We start from the raw sequence: 11,485 nt of genomic DNA, 5'->3' as shown, positions 1-11,485 counted from the left end.
TCTTCCCTTTTCTTCCCCTCCATCTTCCCTGCTTCCCTGTTTAGTCAGCGCAGGGGTGCCCCCCCACAGCTCTAACAGGGGGCCACAAGGCTTCCTGCTTCTGACCCCACCTTGGCTCAGGCCCCCTGAAGCACCTCTCGGCTTAATTCTAGCACTGCACTCCTCCCGGCTCCACTCCCAGAGGTCTCCCTGGAGCTGTGTTGGTGAAGACGTGGCACACGTGCCCTGGCGGCACGGAGGGGCTGCTTCGTCCCCCCTCTCCACTGTGCCTGAGGACAATGTTCACTCTGTCCAGCAGACCGATGCGAGCACATCCTCCCTCTGCTCTCTGGGGTACTGTGGGGGGGGGTCACAGGTGGCTGGAAGGTGCCATCTGGGTGGGTGATCTCTACGTTAGCTGGCGCTGCCCTAGAGTGAGGTCTCACCATCTCCTTCTCAGGAGGCTCCAGGCCCTCCCTGCTGCCTCCAGGATAAAGAATCCATTCTCCTGGGGAGCTGGGAGAGCCCCCCCCCCCACACCCCGGCCCCGACTTCCCTTTCTGGCCTCATTTCCTTTCCCAGAGCCGGACCCAGCCACAGCCACGGGTTCCTCATCCCCCTTCATGGCCCTCCCCTGTGCCTGGGCTGCTCCCTCCTGGTTGGGCATCCCAGAAAGCCTCTCTCCCTTTCAGCCCGGGCACCCGCACTCCTTCTTGATCCCCAGGCTGGAGCCCTCCATAGCCAGCTTCCTGGGCTGTCACTGCCTGGTTTTCTGTTTCTGCTGCAGTTTCCCAGATTGGTTGTCTTCTTTGGAATGCCAGATCTGTGCCAGTGGAACCTCGAGCCTAGCACAGGGCCTGGCACACAGGAGGGGCTTGTTGAGCCACTGATCCACTTGCCCAGCTTCCAAGGGTCGATGGGAACCTGACAATCCTGACTCCGAGTCTGGCGTGCCAGCTGCTGGGCATCGTTCCCTCTAAGGCCTGGGCAGCTCCACCTCAGGGCAGCTGAGCCCTCGTGGTGACCGGGCCCAGGTCTCCTCGTCAGTTTGTCCAGGAACGAGCATTTTCTAGGCAGCCACCACTGGCACAAAGACCCTGTTTGCTGGCAGCTTCTAAGGCCTAATTTGACCAGACATCCTGGGTATGCGTATCAGCCCGGGACGCCGCGGGCAGCAGGCACATGCCGCCGCCTGGAGTCCCTCAGTAGCCTGCACAGGAAGGTAAATAAGCCCAGCTGGGGCCAGAGAAAACAAACAGGTCCGAATGCGAAGGAAACTGGCTCCCTTGAGAACACAGCAACAATTTGGCACGGTCTGTTCGGTCATTCCAGACACCAGCAAAGTCCAAACCGTGCCGCCTGCCCTGAACACGGATCGGACTTCTTTAGGGCTGCTGGATGCCCTGGCTGGGAGGCAGAGCCTGGCCCAAGCACCACCGGGCGGCTCCTGCTCCTTGTGGGGCTGATTTAGACTCTCACAGCTACAGGAGGAAGCCCCAATCCTCTCCCTCCTCTCCCTCCTGACAGCACTGAGGAAGCTCCTGGCCTGCCCTCACTGAGGTCCCGCTCTCCCATGTCTGTGCCCGCAGGCTGGTTGCCTCGCCTGTCCCCATCAGCCCCTTCTTCAGCCCATCCCTAAGCTTTTTAGGAATTCCTTGTAGGTGAAGGGAGAATCTGGCTCTGTGCCTGCCCCACTCAGCAGACATTTACTGACCTGTCCCCTCTCCCCTTTGGCTGTTGGGGGGCCCTTGGGGTGACCTATTTGTCAGAAGCTCCCTTCCTCTAGAGCCCAGAAATTCCGGGCCTCCTCCCCAGCTTGGATTCCCGCCCTGAAGGCCAGGGTGCTGCTGCTGCCCCAGCTGTCTACTGTGCCCCCACCCCTCACGGTGAGCTCCCACCCCTCACGGTGAGCTCCCACCCCTCACGGTGAGCTCCCACCCCTCACAGTGAGCTCCCGCCTTCCTGGTGTACTTTTCCTTTGAAGCTGACCATGGCCGGGATGGGGACGCAGGAGCCACGAGCTCCCTTCCAGCTCTCGGTGGTGGAGGCGGCAGTGGTGGTGGGGAGCACCGAGGTTCTGGGAATGGCAGGCTGCTAAGTAAGCCCGGCACCTCTGCAGGGACCAGTGAGAGGCTGGAAAGCAGGGGGATTCCGATCCCTCCAAAAGAGAAGGCCGGAGGTCCCCCTGGCACTCTCTGGCATGCCACCCACAGCCCCGGCTCACGTTCCCAGCTGAGTTTCCCATCGCTGTCTGTCTGTCTGTGGGAAGGGAGTCTGGCTCGACCAGGGGAGGTCCCTTGGGACCTTCTGCCAGGACATCAGAAGAACAAGAAGTCCTCGTTTCCCCTGGGTGACTTTATTGTTGTGCCCAGGCTGGACTCTCCCCCCAGAGAAATCTGTCCCTGCAGCCATGTGCCGGCTCCCTCGAGGACGTCCTCCCTCTGCTTGGCCCTCTCTGGGCTTGGCGCGGCCCCGGGGCGGCTCTCAGTGGGAGCAGGAGGAAGCCTCCCAGGCCCCTTCCACCCGATGGCTCTGATGGCTCGCAGGCCCGTCTGCTGACCTGGTTCTGCCAGGCTGTGGCTGCTGGGCGAGCTTCCACTCCAGGGGGGCACCGCAGGGGACATCCTAGCGAGCGAGGGCTCCGCAGCAGGGCATTCGCATTCACAGTCCAGAGTCACTCTCCTCCTTTCTTAATCTCTGCCCTCTGCCTCCCCACCTGTCTGTCTGTCTCCCACCCAGGCTAGCAGGAGACTTGGTGTTCCTGGTTGGGGGGGGGGCACTGTGACAACTGTTCTACCAGGAAGGGTCCGAGGCACCAAGATTTGTCCAGGGTTGCCCAGGCAGGGCCTTGGCCCAAACCTCTTAGCTCAGGGTACTTCTTTAGCCCCAACCCCTGCCCAGGAAACTAAAGCTGGGCCTCCAAGGTCCCAAGTGTCCAGGGTGTCACTGAGGCCACTGGTGACCCCGGGCTTCAGCGGAGGATGCTTCTGGCTGGACCCCTGGCAGGGGGGAGTCCAGAAACCGCCCCTCAGGTCCTTGCACGGGGCCCCGGATTCACATGCTGCCTGGTTTGCAAAGGAAGAACACAAGAGACAAATACTCATTAGAACATTTATTTCCTTTAAAATTCTCTTTTTTTTTAATGGGCAAAAATGGATTTCTCCTTCCCCTCCCCCAAATGCTGGGGAAAACAAGCCCGTGCAGCCTTTCTTCCCGAAAGACACACGGCTCGGTCCTGCCCGTGGCCACGTCTCCAGAGCCAGGAGTTCAAAGTCGAGCTGGAGATGCCCGTTCTCGACTGAAGAATGAGGCCCAGGAGGAGACCTTCCAGCCCTGGAGCCAGATCTTGGGGACCCCAGCCCCTGGGGTTCTCCTGGGGCTCCATCTCTAAGTAGGGGGCACCCAAACTAGGCTGGGACCCCAAGAAAGGCAGAAGAGCTGCTGCCCTCGAGGCACCAGCAGGAAAGTGACCCGTCCTCCATAATGGGGCCCCCGGAAGGCACTAGTGGGTCCAGAGAGGAGGACAGAAGGGGCCAGCAGGTGAGTGTAGATGGGGGAGGAAGGGGCCCAGGGAGAGCCTGGAAACGAGGCCTGAATCATTGGAAACCTTAAAGCTGACATGATGCCAATCCAAGGCAGAGTGCTGCTGGGAACCCCTGCATGTCTCTCCTTTGGCAAGGACAGTGGAAAGCCTTCTTCCCTCCTGTTGTTCCAAACTGCCATCTCGACAACAGCTTCCACAGAGGTGGCCTTAGTTTTCTTTCTCAAAGAATAAGCTTTTCTCTTCTCTCCTATCCTCCAATTCACAAGATTAAGAAAAAGGAAAACCCGAATCCTTGTGGCAGATGGGCGAAGGCTTCCCAGGTTTCTCTGAAGCATGGCTTTGCTCAATTCCTGAGGCCCCCTGGACTAGGCTGCGAGCAGCTTGGGGGCAGGGGCAGCCCTTTGCTTTTCAGGGCATCTCCAGCACTCACCTGGCACACAGAAGGCACTTCACAGACGTTTACTGGCCGGCCTCCGCGGCCCCCCTTCCTTCCCATATTTATAATTTCCCTCGAGATTCCTGACCTTTCGTTGCTCCAGAATTCTATGATTATCTTTTCTAGCTTAATAAAGTAAGGCTTGAGTAGTTTGATTGGTCACGTACGGAGTAAGTATATTAATTTAGTTAGTGCTGTCATTTTTATTATGTTGGCTCAGCCTACCCATGAGCAGTTACTCTTTGTGAAGAGCTGTAAATGTAAACAGAGGACGTATCCTCACCCTCGATTCCATTCTGGAGCTATGAAAGGCCCCTGGTCAGGAGGTGACGAGCGCAGCCCTAAGCCTTGGGATAATGTCTTTGGGAGCTGGACGGAGTGGGGAGACCCCTGAGGAAGGAGGCATAGAGGGAAGCAACAGTCTGGGGGAGAAGGGCTGAGGTTTTACACTACAGCCCTGGCTCTGGGAGTGGAGAGAAGGATGAGGGAGATGGTGGAGGGAAAGAACGGAGACCTAGAAATGATGGATAGATGGGACGAGGCAGAGAAAGCAGCTGAGGATGACTCCAGGGTGGCAAAGCTGAGTGCCTGAAAGGACGACGGGCAGCAGCAGGGACCTTCTCCGAGTCCCCCCGTCCGGAGCTCCTCTGTACTAGCTCCCATGAGCTCTGACCAACTTGTTCTGTCAGAATGGACCGCTGAGCTCGTCTTGTGCTCTGGACAAAGCCATGGACTGTGGAGGATCTTGTGGTCCTTTGGCCTTACTAGCACTTGCCAGGGCTACCCCTCAAAGGCGTCCCTCCCAGCTTCTGCATACACCTGTAGATGGGGTTATACAACGAGCACGCGTTTCTTCCTTTTAAAAAAAATGACGTGGTTTCCCTGAACTTCCCTCCCCGGACTAGAGAAGGCATCACTGGACAAAATATACAGAATATAAATACATAAAACCACGTCATACATGCTTCTGTTGGCCGGTTCTTTCCCTGGAGGCGGGCATTGGCAGTTCTTCTTCAAACAATCTTTCTGCTGCTATATAGAATGTTCTCTCGGCTCTGGCTCGGCTCGTTCTGCTCTTCATCATTTCATGTAGGTCTTCCCATGACTTTCTGAAGTTAACCTGCTCCTCCATCCTTTCTCCCAGCACAGCGGTATTCCGCCACCAACGTACGCCGCCACTCGTTCAGCCATTCTCTAGCTGATGGGCCTCCCCTCCATTCCCAGTCAGTACTTTAGAACAAAGAGCTCCTTTGCCCTTTTCCCAGATTTCCCTAGGAAACAGACCCAAGAATGGTATTGCTGGGTCAGAGGTATGCACGGTTTTGGAACTCTTTGGGCATCATTCTGGATTGCTCTCCAAAATGGCTGGATTAGTTTGCAGTTCCACCGACGGCGTATCAGTGGCCCTAGTTTTCCACATCCCCTCCAACACGTCGTTTTGTTGTATTTCTCTAATTAATAGTGACTTAAAGCATTTAAAAATATGACTCTATATAGCTTTAATTTCTTTATCTGTTCATGCCCTTTGACATTTATCCACTGGGGCATGATTCATAGTCATATAAATTGGACAAAGTTCTCTACATACTTGAGATATGAGACCTCTAGTCAAGAAACAGCATATAACATTTTTTCTCGATTCTCCGTTTTCCTTTCATCTTGGCTACAGTGATTATATTGTACAACCCCTTTTTAATTTCGGAGTTAAATTGATTCCTTTTCCATCTCACAAGGCTATCTCATTTATTCATCAATTCTTCCCCTATCCATAAATGTGATAGGTGGTCCCTGTTCTCATTTTATAATATCTCCTAGGTCATGGATGCATTCTGACTGTATCGAGGTAAATGGTGTGAGATACTGGTCTAGATCTAGTTTCTGCCAGACTGCTTCTCAGTTTTCCCCAAAATTTTTACCAAATAGTGAATTCTTATCCCCAAAGTGTGGATCTTTACATTTGTCAAACACAAGGTTACTCTCATCTTTGACTATAGTTTTTAATAAGGATAGCCTCGTAATACAGTTAATATCCAGTCCTATAATCTCTTTTATATTTTTTCATTCATTCTTTTGTCATTCTTAACCTTTTATTCTTCTAAATAAATTTTATTATTATTTTTTCTAGCTCAATAAGATAATTTTTTGGTCATTTCATTGGGATGGCATTGAATAAGTAGACTAGTTTAGGCAGAGTTGTCATTTTTATTATTTTGGCTCTGCCCATCCATGAACAATGACTCCTTCTCTAGTTATTTAGATCTGACTTTATTTGTGTGAAAAGTGATTGATTATTATGCTCATGTGGTTCTTGGGTTTGTTTTGTCAGGCATATTCCCAGGTATTTGATTCTATTTTTTAACCCCTCCCCTTCCATCTTGGAGTCAATCCTGTGTATTGGCTCCAAGGCAGAAGAGTGCTCAGGGTAGGCCATGGGGGTCAGTGACTTGTCTCTGGCTATTTTAAAGGAGGCCTTTTTTACTCTCTCTTCTTGCTAATGATTTATGCTGGTTTATTTACTTGGACAAAATGATTCCTTGTCTCGGCTGAATCTCAGGGATTCCCCACCCATGCCAGGACACCATCTGCAGAAAGAGAGAGCTTTATTGTGTGCCCAGCTCAGATCTAAGCAGCCTGCCTAGTGCCCCCCTGGAGAGTCCCGGGGACGGCGGGCACCCTTGCTCTGGGCACACACGCTTTTCTACCTCGGCATGGTGAGGACTCTTCCCAGCCTCCGCTCTCTTGGGGTGTCCCAGACCATTTCTGTCCCATTTCAGCTGGCATCGGGTCTCCATGTGAGCGTCCTGGGGAGGCCCGGCCTGGGAGGGCTCCCAGAAACGTCCGGAGGCGAGGACGGGCCACAGACCAGCTCTCGGGCTCGGCCGCCCCTGGAACGCGCCTTTCCCAATCCAATGACCAAACGAACATCAGCACCGGCCTCCCGAGGACGGCCACGCTCTGCCGGCGTCCGGCCGGCGTCCGGCTACATCTCGGCCAGGTCGTCCTTCAGCCAGTCTCTGATCATGGCGGCCATCTCCCGGCTGGAGGTGAGCGACGTGACGAAGGCGTGCTGGATGCCCTTCTTGCACAGCCGGATGTCTCCGCTGGGAAAGTCCTTCTTAATATCTTCATAGTACTGGACTGGACACCACAGGTCGGAGGCTCCGTAGTAGAAAGTCAGCTGCGGGGCCGAGAGAGGGACACGGTGTTAGCAGCGTTTGCTCGGCGGCCCCGGGCCGGAGGGGGTAATACAGGATGTGGGCTGCTGGCTTGGGGGTTTGTCTAATGCGGAGGCCGGAATCTTCCCTGCTCCTGGCCCTCAGGTGGCCGGCCAGTCTGTGGGGACCTCAGGGAAGGGGATCCCTCCCTCCCTCCCTCCCTCCCTCCCTCCTCTCCTGGCTGCCCCGCGCCTCCCTACGGAGGTTTTCCAGACACCCGGAGCCTCCGTCTGCCCATCTGCCACGTCTCTCGCTGCCCCTCATCCTCCTTCGGAGGCCAAAGAGGTCTCTGGAGTCCCTCTGCCGCCCGACAGTCAAAAACTGGATGAGAGCCTCCATTTGCCCTCGTGTCCCCGCCCCGGCTGAAATGGCCGGAGTCACTGGAAACCCTCCTGGTCTCCCTTCTCTGGCGACAGCCTTCCCGGGCTGGTGGGGACGATGGCCGGGCTGTAAGCACCCCCAAAGATCCGGCTCTCGGGGCGCCCTGGGGAGGTGCTGGGGAAAACCAAAGACTCAACGACAAAACTCCCACTGCGGCCTGTCAGGCCTGGGGCCAAGGAAGGCGGCGGGTTCAAATTCCCATTTACAGACGAGGGGACCGGAAGAGCCTCTCTGAGGGGGACGTGAACCCGCATCTACGCCTCCATCTAGCCTTCTTTCTGCTTTGGCTTCCCATCAGGAGAAGCTTCTCTTCATGGCGCACGAGGGCTCTGGCGTCCCTCCGTGTCCCACCTGCCCGGATTCACCAGCGGGGCGGCACCCGGAACAGGACGGATCCCTTTTGGGTCTGTGATGGAAGAGGACAGCCAGGCTGACCCCCTGACCAGGCCCGACTCGGGAAGAATCCCTGAAGTTGCTGTCAGTCCATCTTCCACCCCCCGGCCCAAGGGCAGCCCCCCGGTCTGCTGCCCAAACTAGCCTCTGCACACGGCCGCCAGCGCTCTGTGCTTCGGACTCCCCTCCTCGCAGTTCTCCTTCCAAGACCAAGCCTGCCTGGCCCAACCCGCTCCCGTGTTCCTTCAACTGAGCAGAGCGGCTGATGGTCTGGCTCTTGGGATGGGCGGTCAGAGGGAGAGAGGAGCCCGAGTGCGAGTCTACGGGGGCGGGGGCCCTGCTGGGTCTGGGAGAAGGGCAAAGGGAGAAGGGAGAAGAGAGAAGAGAGAAGAGAGAAGAAAGGAGAAGGGAGAAGGACGAAGGGAGAAGAGAGAAGGACGAAGGGAGAAGAGAGGAGAAGAGAGAAGGGAGGAGAAAGAAAGGAGAAGGGAGAGGGGAGAAGAGAAGGGCGAAGGGAGGAGAAAGGAGCAGGTGGCCATCTCCTAGGACATCCCTCAAAGCTCCTTTTCATCTGACAGCTCAGCTGAGGACCAAACCAGCTCCTGGGCTGGGAAATCTTCCCCAATCGGTGACCTCGGCTAAAGTGTCCACCCTGGAGAGTGCCGGAAGGGCTCCTGGCCTTCGACGCAGGGTTCCAGCTTCTGGACTTCCTTCAGCAGAAGCTGGCCAGTCTCAGGGAGAGGACACTGACCGGCGGCAAGGCTGAAGGCTCCTGAGGACTTTGGGAGGGAAGAACTAAATCCTTCACTTTATAGATGTAGAAACTCCAGGCCAGGACGCCGCCCCCCGCCCCCAGGTGATGCTGCATCTTCTGCTTGGACAGTAAGCCCTAGCGGGGTCCGGGGGGCCGAGGAGGTACGGGTGGGGTGCCTCGAGCTGCTCTGCTCTGCTCCCTCCTTTCAGGCCGGGCTGCTCCTGCGGCACTCCAGGCCACGAGCCTCTACTCTTCCCGGGTCCGGGTCCGAGTCCTGGCAGCGCCCCCCATAGACCCGCTCAGGTCTCGGGCCGGCTGGCTGGCTCCCTTGTGCTCTCCCTTCTCAGAGCCTCCAGGAGTCTGTTCTCCCTGGCTGGGGCTGCCCTTCTGTCAGGTTCGCTTCCCCCCTTTTTTTCCCAGTGGAAAGGCTGCAGGATGAGCGGCACTCTGGCCCCTCCTGGGCCCCTCCTGCTGCGCCTCTTCGGACCATGCCCAGACCTGCCTCTTCCCTGGAAGCCCGGCTGGCCTAGACGGGGACAGGGGAAAGTCCTGGGGGCTTCCCGGGGGGTCCTGGCAGCCACCCCTAGATTTCTGGGATCACATCAGAGACACAGAAAGCTGGGAGAGCCTCGGGCAGGGCCCTTCCAGCACCTTCATGGTGGGGCCTCCCGGTGGGCAGCCGGAGCCCAGGTTTCACTTCCGAGGCCGGCCCTGCTGCGGTCAGGGAAGGGGAGGCCCCTCAGCCTGGGAGGACACCAGCCACGGAGGCCAGAGCCATCCAGGGGAAGCGGTGCCACGGACGTCAGCCAGGCCTGGCCGTATCCCCTTGCTCTGGGGGACCGGAGGCCGGAGTCTGCTGCCCAGCTTCAGGGGAGCCTCGAGGCCACAGAAACTGCCCCCACCCAGGCCCACCAGGGTCCTGGCAGCTCCAGTGCTTCCCACTTCCACACAGGTAATGAGCCGGCAGGGAGGGCCTCCAGACCTTCCTTTTCTCCTGTCCAGTACAAAGTCGTGCCTCCTTTTACCGTCCACTATGAGACCCCGTGACGTGTCCACGCCCTGAGCCCGCACCTCCCCTCCTCCACCCGACCCCCTTTCCTGACAGGCCGCGGGGGGCTCCCTCCAGGCTTCTCCCTTTGCCTGGCTCCCGGGCTCTGTCCTCATTCCTCCCTCCTGGAGCCTTGGCCCGCCGCATCTTCAGGCACCCACGGACAGCCCAGAGCTTCCTCCCATGCCCGAAAGGCCCGAAGAGGCCCCCTGAGAAGGCACGAACACAACATTCATATCATTCTCGGCCCGCTCTGACCATCCTGAGGTCCTGCTCAGCTCACGCACGCCCCGTCCCGGGCTCGGAGCTCCCGGCCGGCCCCCACGGCTCTGCTCTCGGGCCCGTCAGCTCGCACAGGCCACACTTTCTGTTCTCAGGCCCCCACCAGGACCCACATCCTCCTGGACACCCCGAGGGCCGAGCAAACGTGTGGACCTTGTCAGGGAGAACCCAGGTTGGTGCCCCGAGGACGCGGGCACCCGGGAAGGCTGTGAGGGCGGGCGGCGGAGGAGGCGGCCTCGGCGAGACGAGGTGCCGCGTCTGCAATTACCTTCTTTAGGTTCTTCTGGATGGTCCCGTTGTCTCTCTCCAGAACAGTCCTCATTTCCTGGCTTCCCAGATACATAGCATTCGCTGAAAGAAAACACAAGCCCCCGACGGGCCACTTAGCTGGGCTCTCTCCTCTCTGTCTCTCTCCCCTCCCTCCCTCTCTTTCTCTGTCTCTCTCTCTGTCTCTCCCTGTCTCTCTCTCTCCCTCTCTTTCTCTGTCTCTGTCTATCTCTCTTTCTCTGTCTCTCTCTCTGTCTCCCTGTCTCTCTCTCTCCCTCTCTTTCTCTGTCTCTGTCTATCTCTCTCTCTCTGTCTCTCTCTCTCCCTCCCTCCCTCCCTCCCTCTCTCTCTGTCTCTCCCTGTCTCTATTTCTCTCTCTCCCTCCCTCTCTCCTCTCTGTCTCTCTCCCCTCCCTCCCTTTCTCTCTCTGTCTCTGTCTCTATTTCTCTCCCTCCCTCCCTTACTCTCTTTCTTTTCTTCTTCTTTTTACATTCTTACCCTCTGCTTTAAAATCAAGACTGGTTCGGAGGCAGAAGCGGCAGGGGCTAGGCAATGGGGCTAAGACCAGAGCAAAAGCCAAGGCAGGGTGCCAGGGCTCTGGGAGGGGGAACCCTTGCCTGGGTCTCCTTTTAGGGAAGCTCACAGAATCGGGGGAGGGAAGGGAAGGGGAAAATCGGGGATCCAGAGAGTTAACAGCCTGCTCTCTGCAGCTAGTTGCAGCCCCTGCTGTGGCGATGCAAAGGGAGAACCAGAAACCCTTCTGCAGAGCCCCATCTCCACCCTCTGGACCCCACTTCAGGGGCGAGCGCAGGCTAGAGACCTGGCTGGAAATCCGGCCTTCGAGGGTCGAGGAAGCCCTTAACGCATGCTTTTTCAGTGACTCAAAAGAAACTGGGGAGAAGCCGGAGATTAGTGAGCAAACGGGAGGCTCCCCTGTAAGGCCAGAGACCAAGGCAAGAAGGCCGGGGATGGCAGAGGCGATAAACGGCCAGAAAGGGCTTCAGGAGGGAGAATCCCAAGCGGAACACACAACAGCGCTGGTGGGACGTGCCTGGATTTCTGCCACGGTCCAGCGACTCCCCAGTGCGCTCGGAGGCTCCGAGGGGGGCTGCTTTCCCTTCTAGGAAGGACTCAAAACTGGATCTGAGGTGGAGGAGGGGGAGGAGAAGGAGGGAGCGTGAAGACG

The 11,485-nt window shown here is 57.4% G+C and overlaps 2 protein-coding genes across 2 annotated transcripts in view; one reads left to right on the top strand and one right to left on the bottom strand.

Annotated features, from left to right (window-relative positions):
• LOC123236921 (zinc finger protein 345-like) overlaps positions 1–2,077 on the top strand; it is a 72,743-nt gene extending 70,666 nt beyond the window's left edge. Inside the window, exons 7-8 of the mRNA XM_044663439.1 lie at positions 1,766–1,865; positions 1,964–2,077. Coding sequence (XP_044519374.1) covers positions 1,766–1,865; positions 1,964–2,077 — 214 coding nt within the window. The remainder of the gene's footprint in view (positions 1–1,765; positions 1,866–1,963) is intronic.
• Positions 2,078–6,176: 4,099 nt separating this feature from the next.
• Positions 6,177–10,471, bottom strand: LOC123236638 (lipid droplet-associated hydrolase-like). The gene is made up of 2 exons (XM_044663000.1): positions 10,301–10,471; positions 6,177–7,137 (listed from the first exon to the last, which is right to left on the bottom strand). The coding sequence occupies exons 1-2, from the start codon at positions 10,373–10,375 to the stop codon at positions 6,940–6,942; spliced, it is 273 nt and encodes a 90-aa protein (XP_044518935.1). The 5' UTR covers positions 10,376–10,471; the 3' UTR covers positions 6,177–6,939.
• Positions 10,472–11,485: the final 1,014 nt, after the last annotated feature.

Source organism: Gracilinanus agilis, chromosome 2, assembly GCF_016433145.1.
Source record: "Gracilinanus agilis isolate LMUSP501 chromosome 2, AgileGrace, whole genome shotgun sequence".
Lineage (NCBI taxonomy): Eukaryota > Metazoa > Chordata > Mammalia > Didelphimorphia > Didelphidae > Gracilinanus > Gracilinanus agilis.
The sequence above is the reverse complement of the archived record's forward strand: the minus strand, read 5'-3'. Positions and strand labels throughout refer to the sequence as shown.

Excerpts from the sequence above, each read along its gene's own strand:
- LOC123236638 (XM_044663000.1), bottom strand. The coding sequence starts at position 10,375 with ATGTATCTGGGAAGCCAGGAAATGAGGACTGTTCTGGAGAGAGACAAC. Across the intron at positions 7,138-10,300 it reads TCCAGAAGAACCTAAAGAAG|CTGACTTTCTACTACGGAGC; the intron begins GTAATTGCAGAC and ends TCGGCCCCGCAG.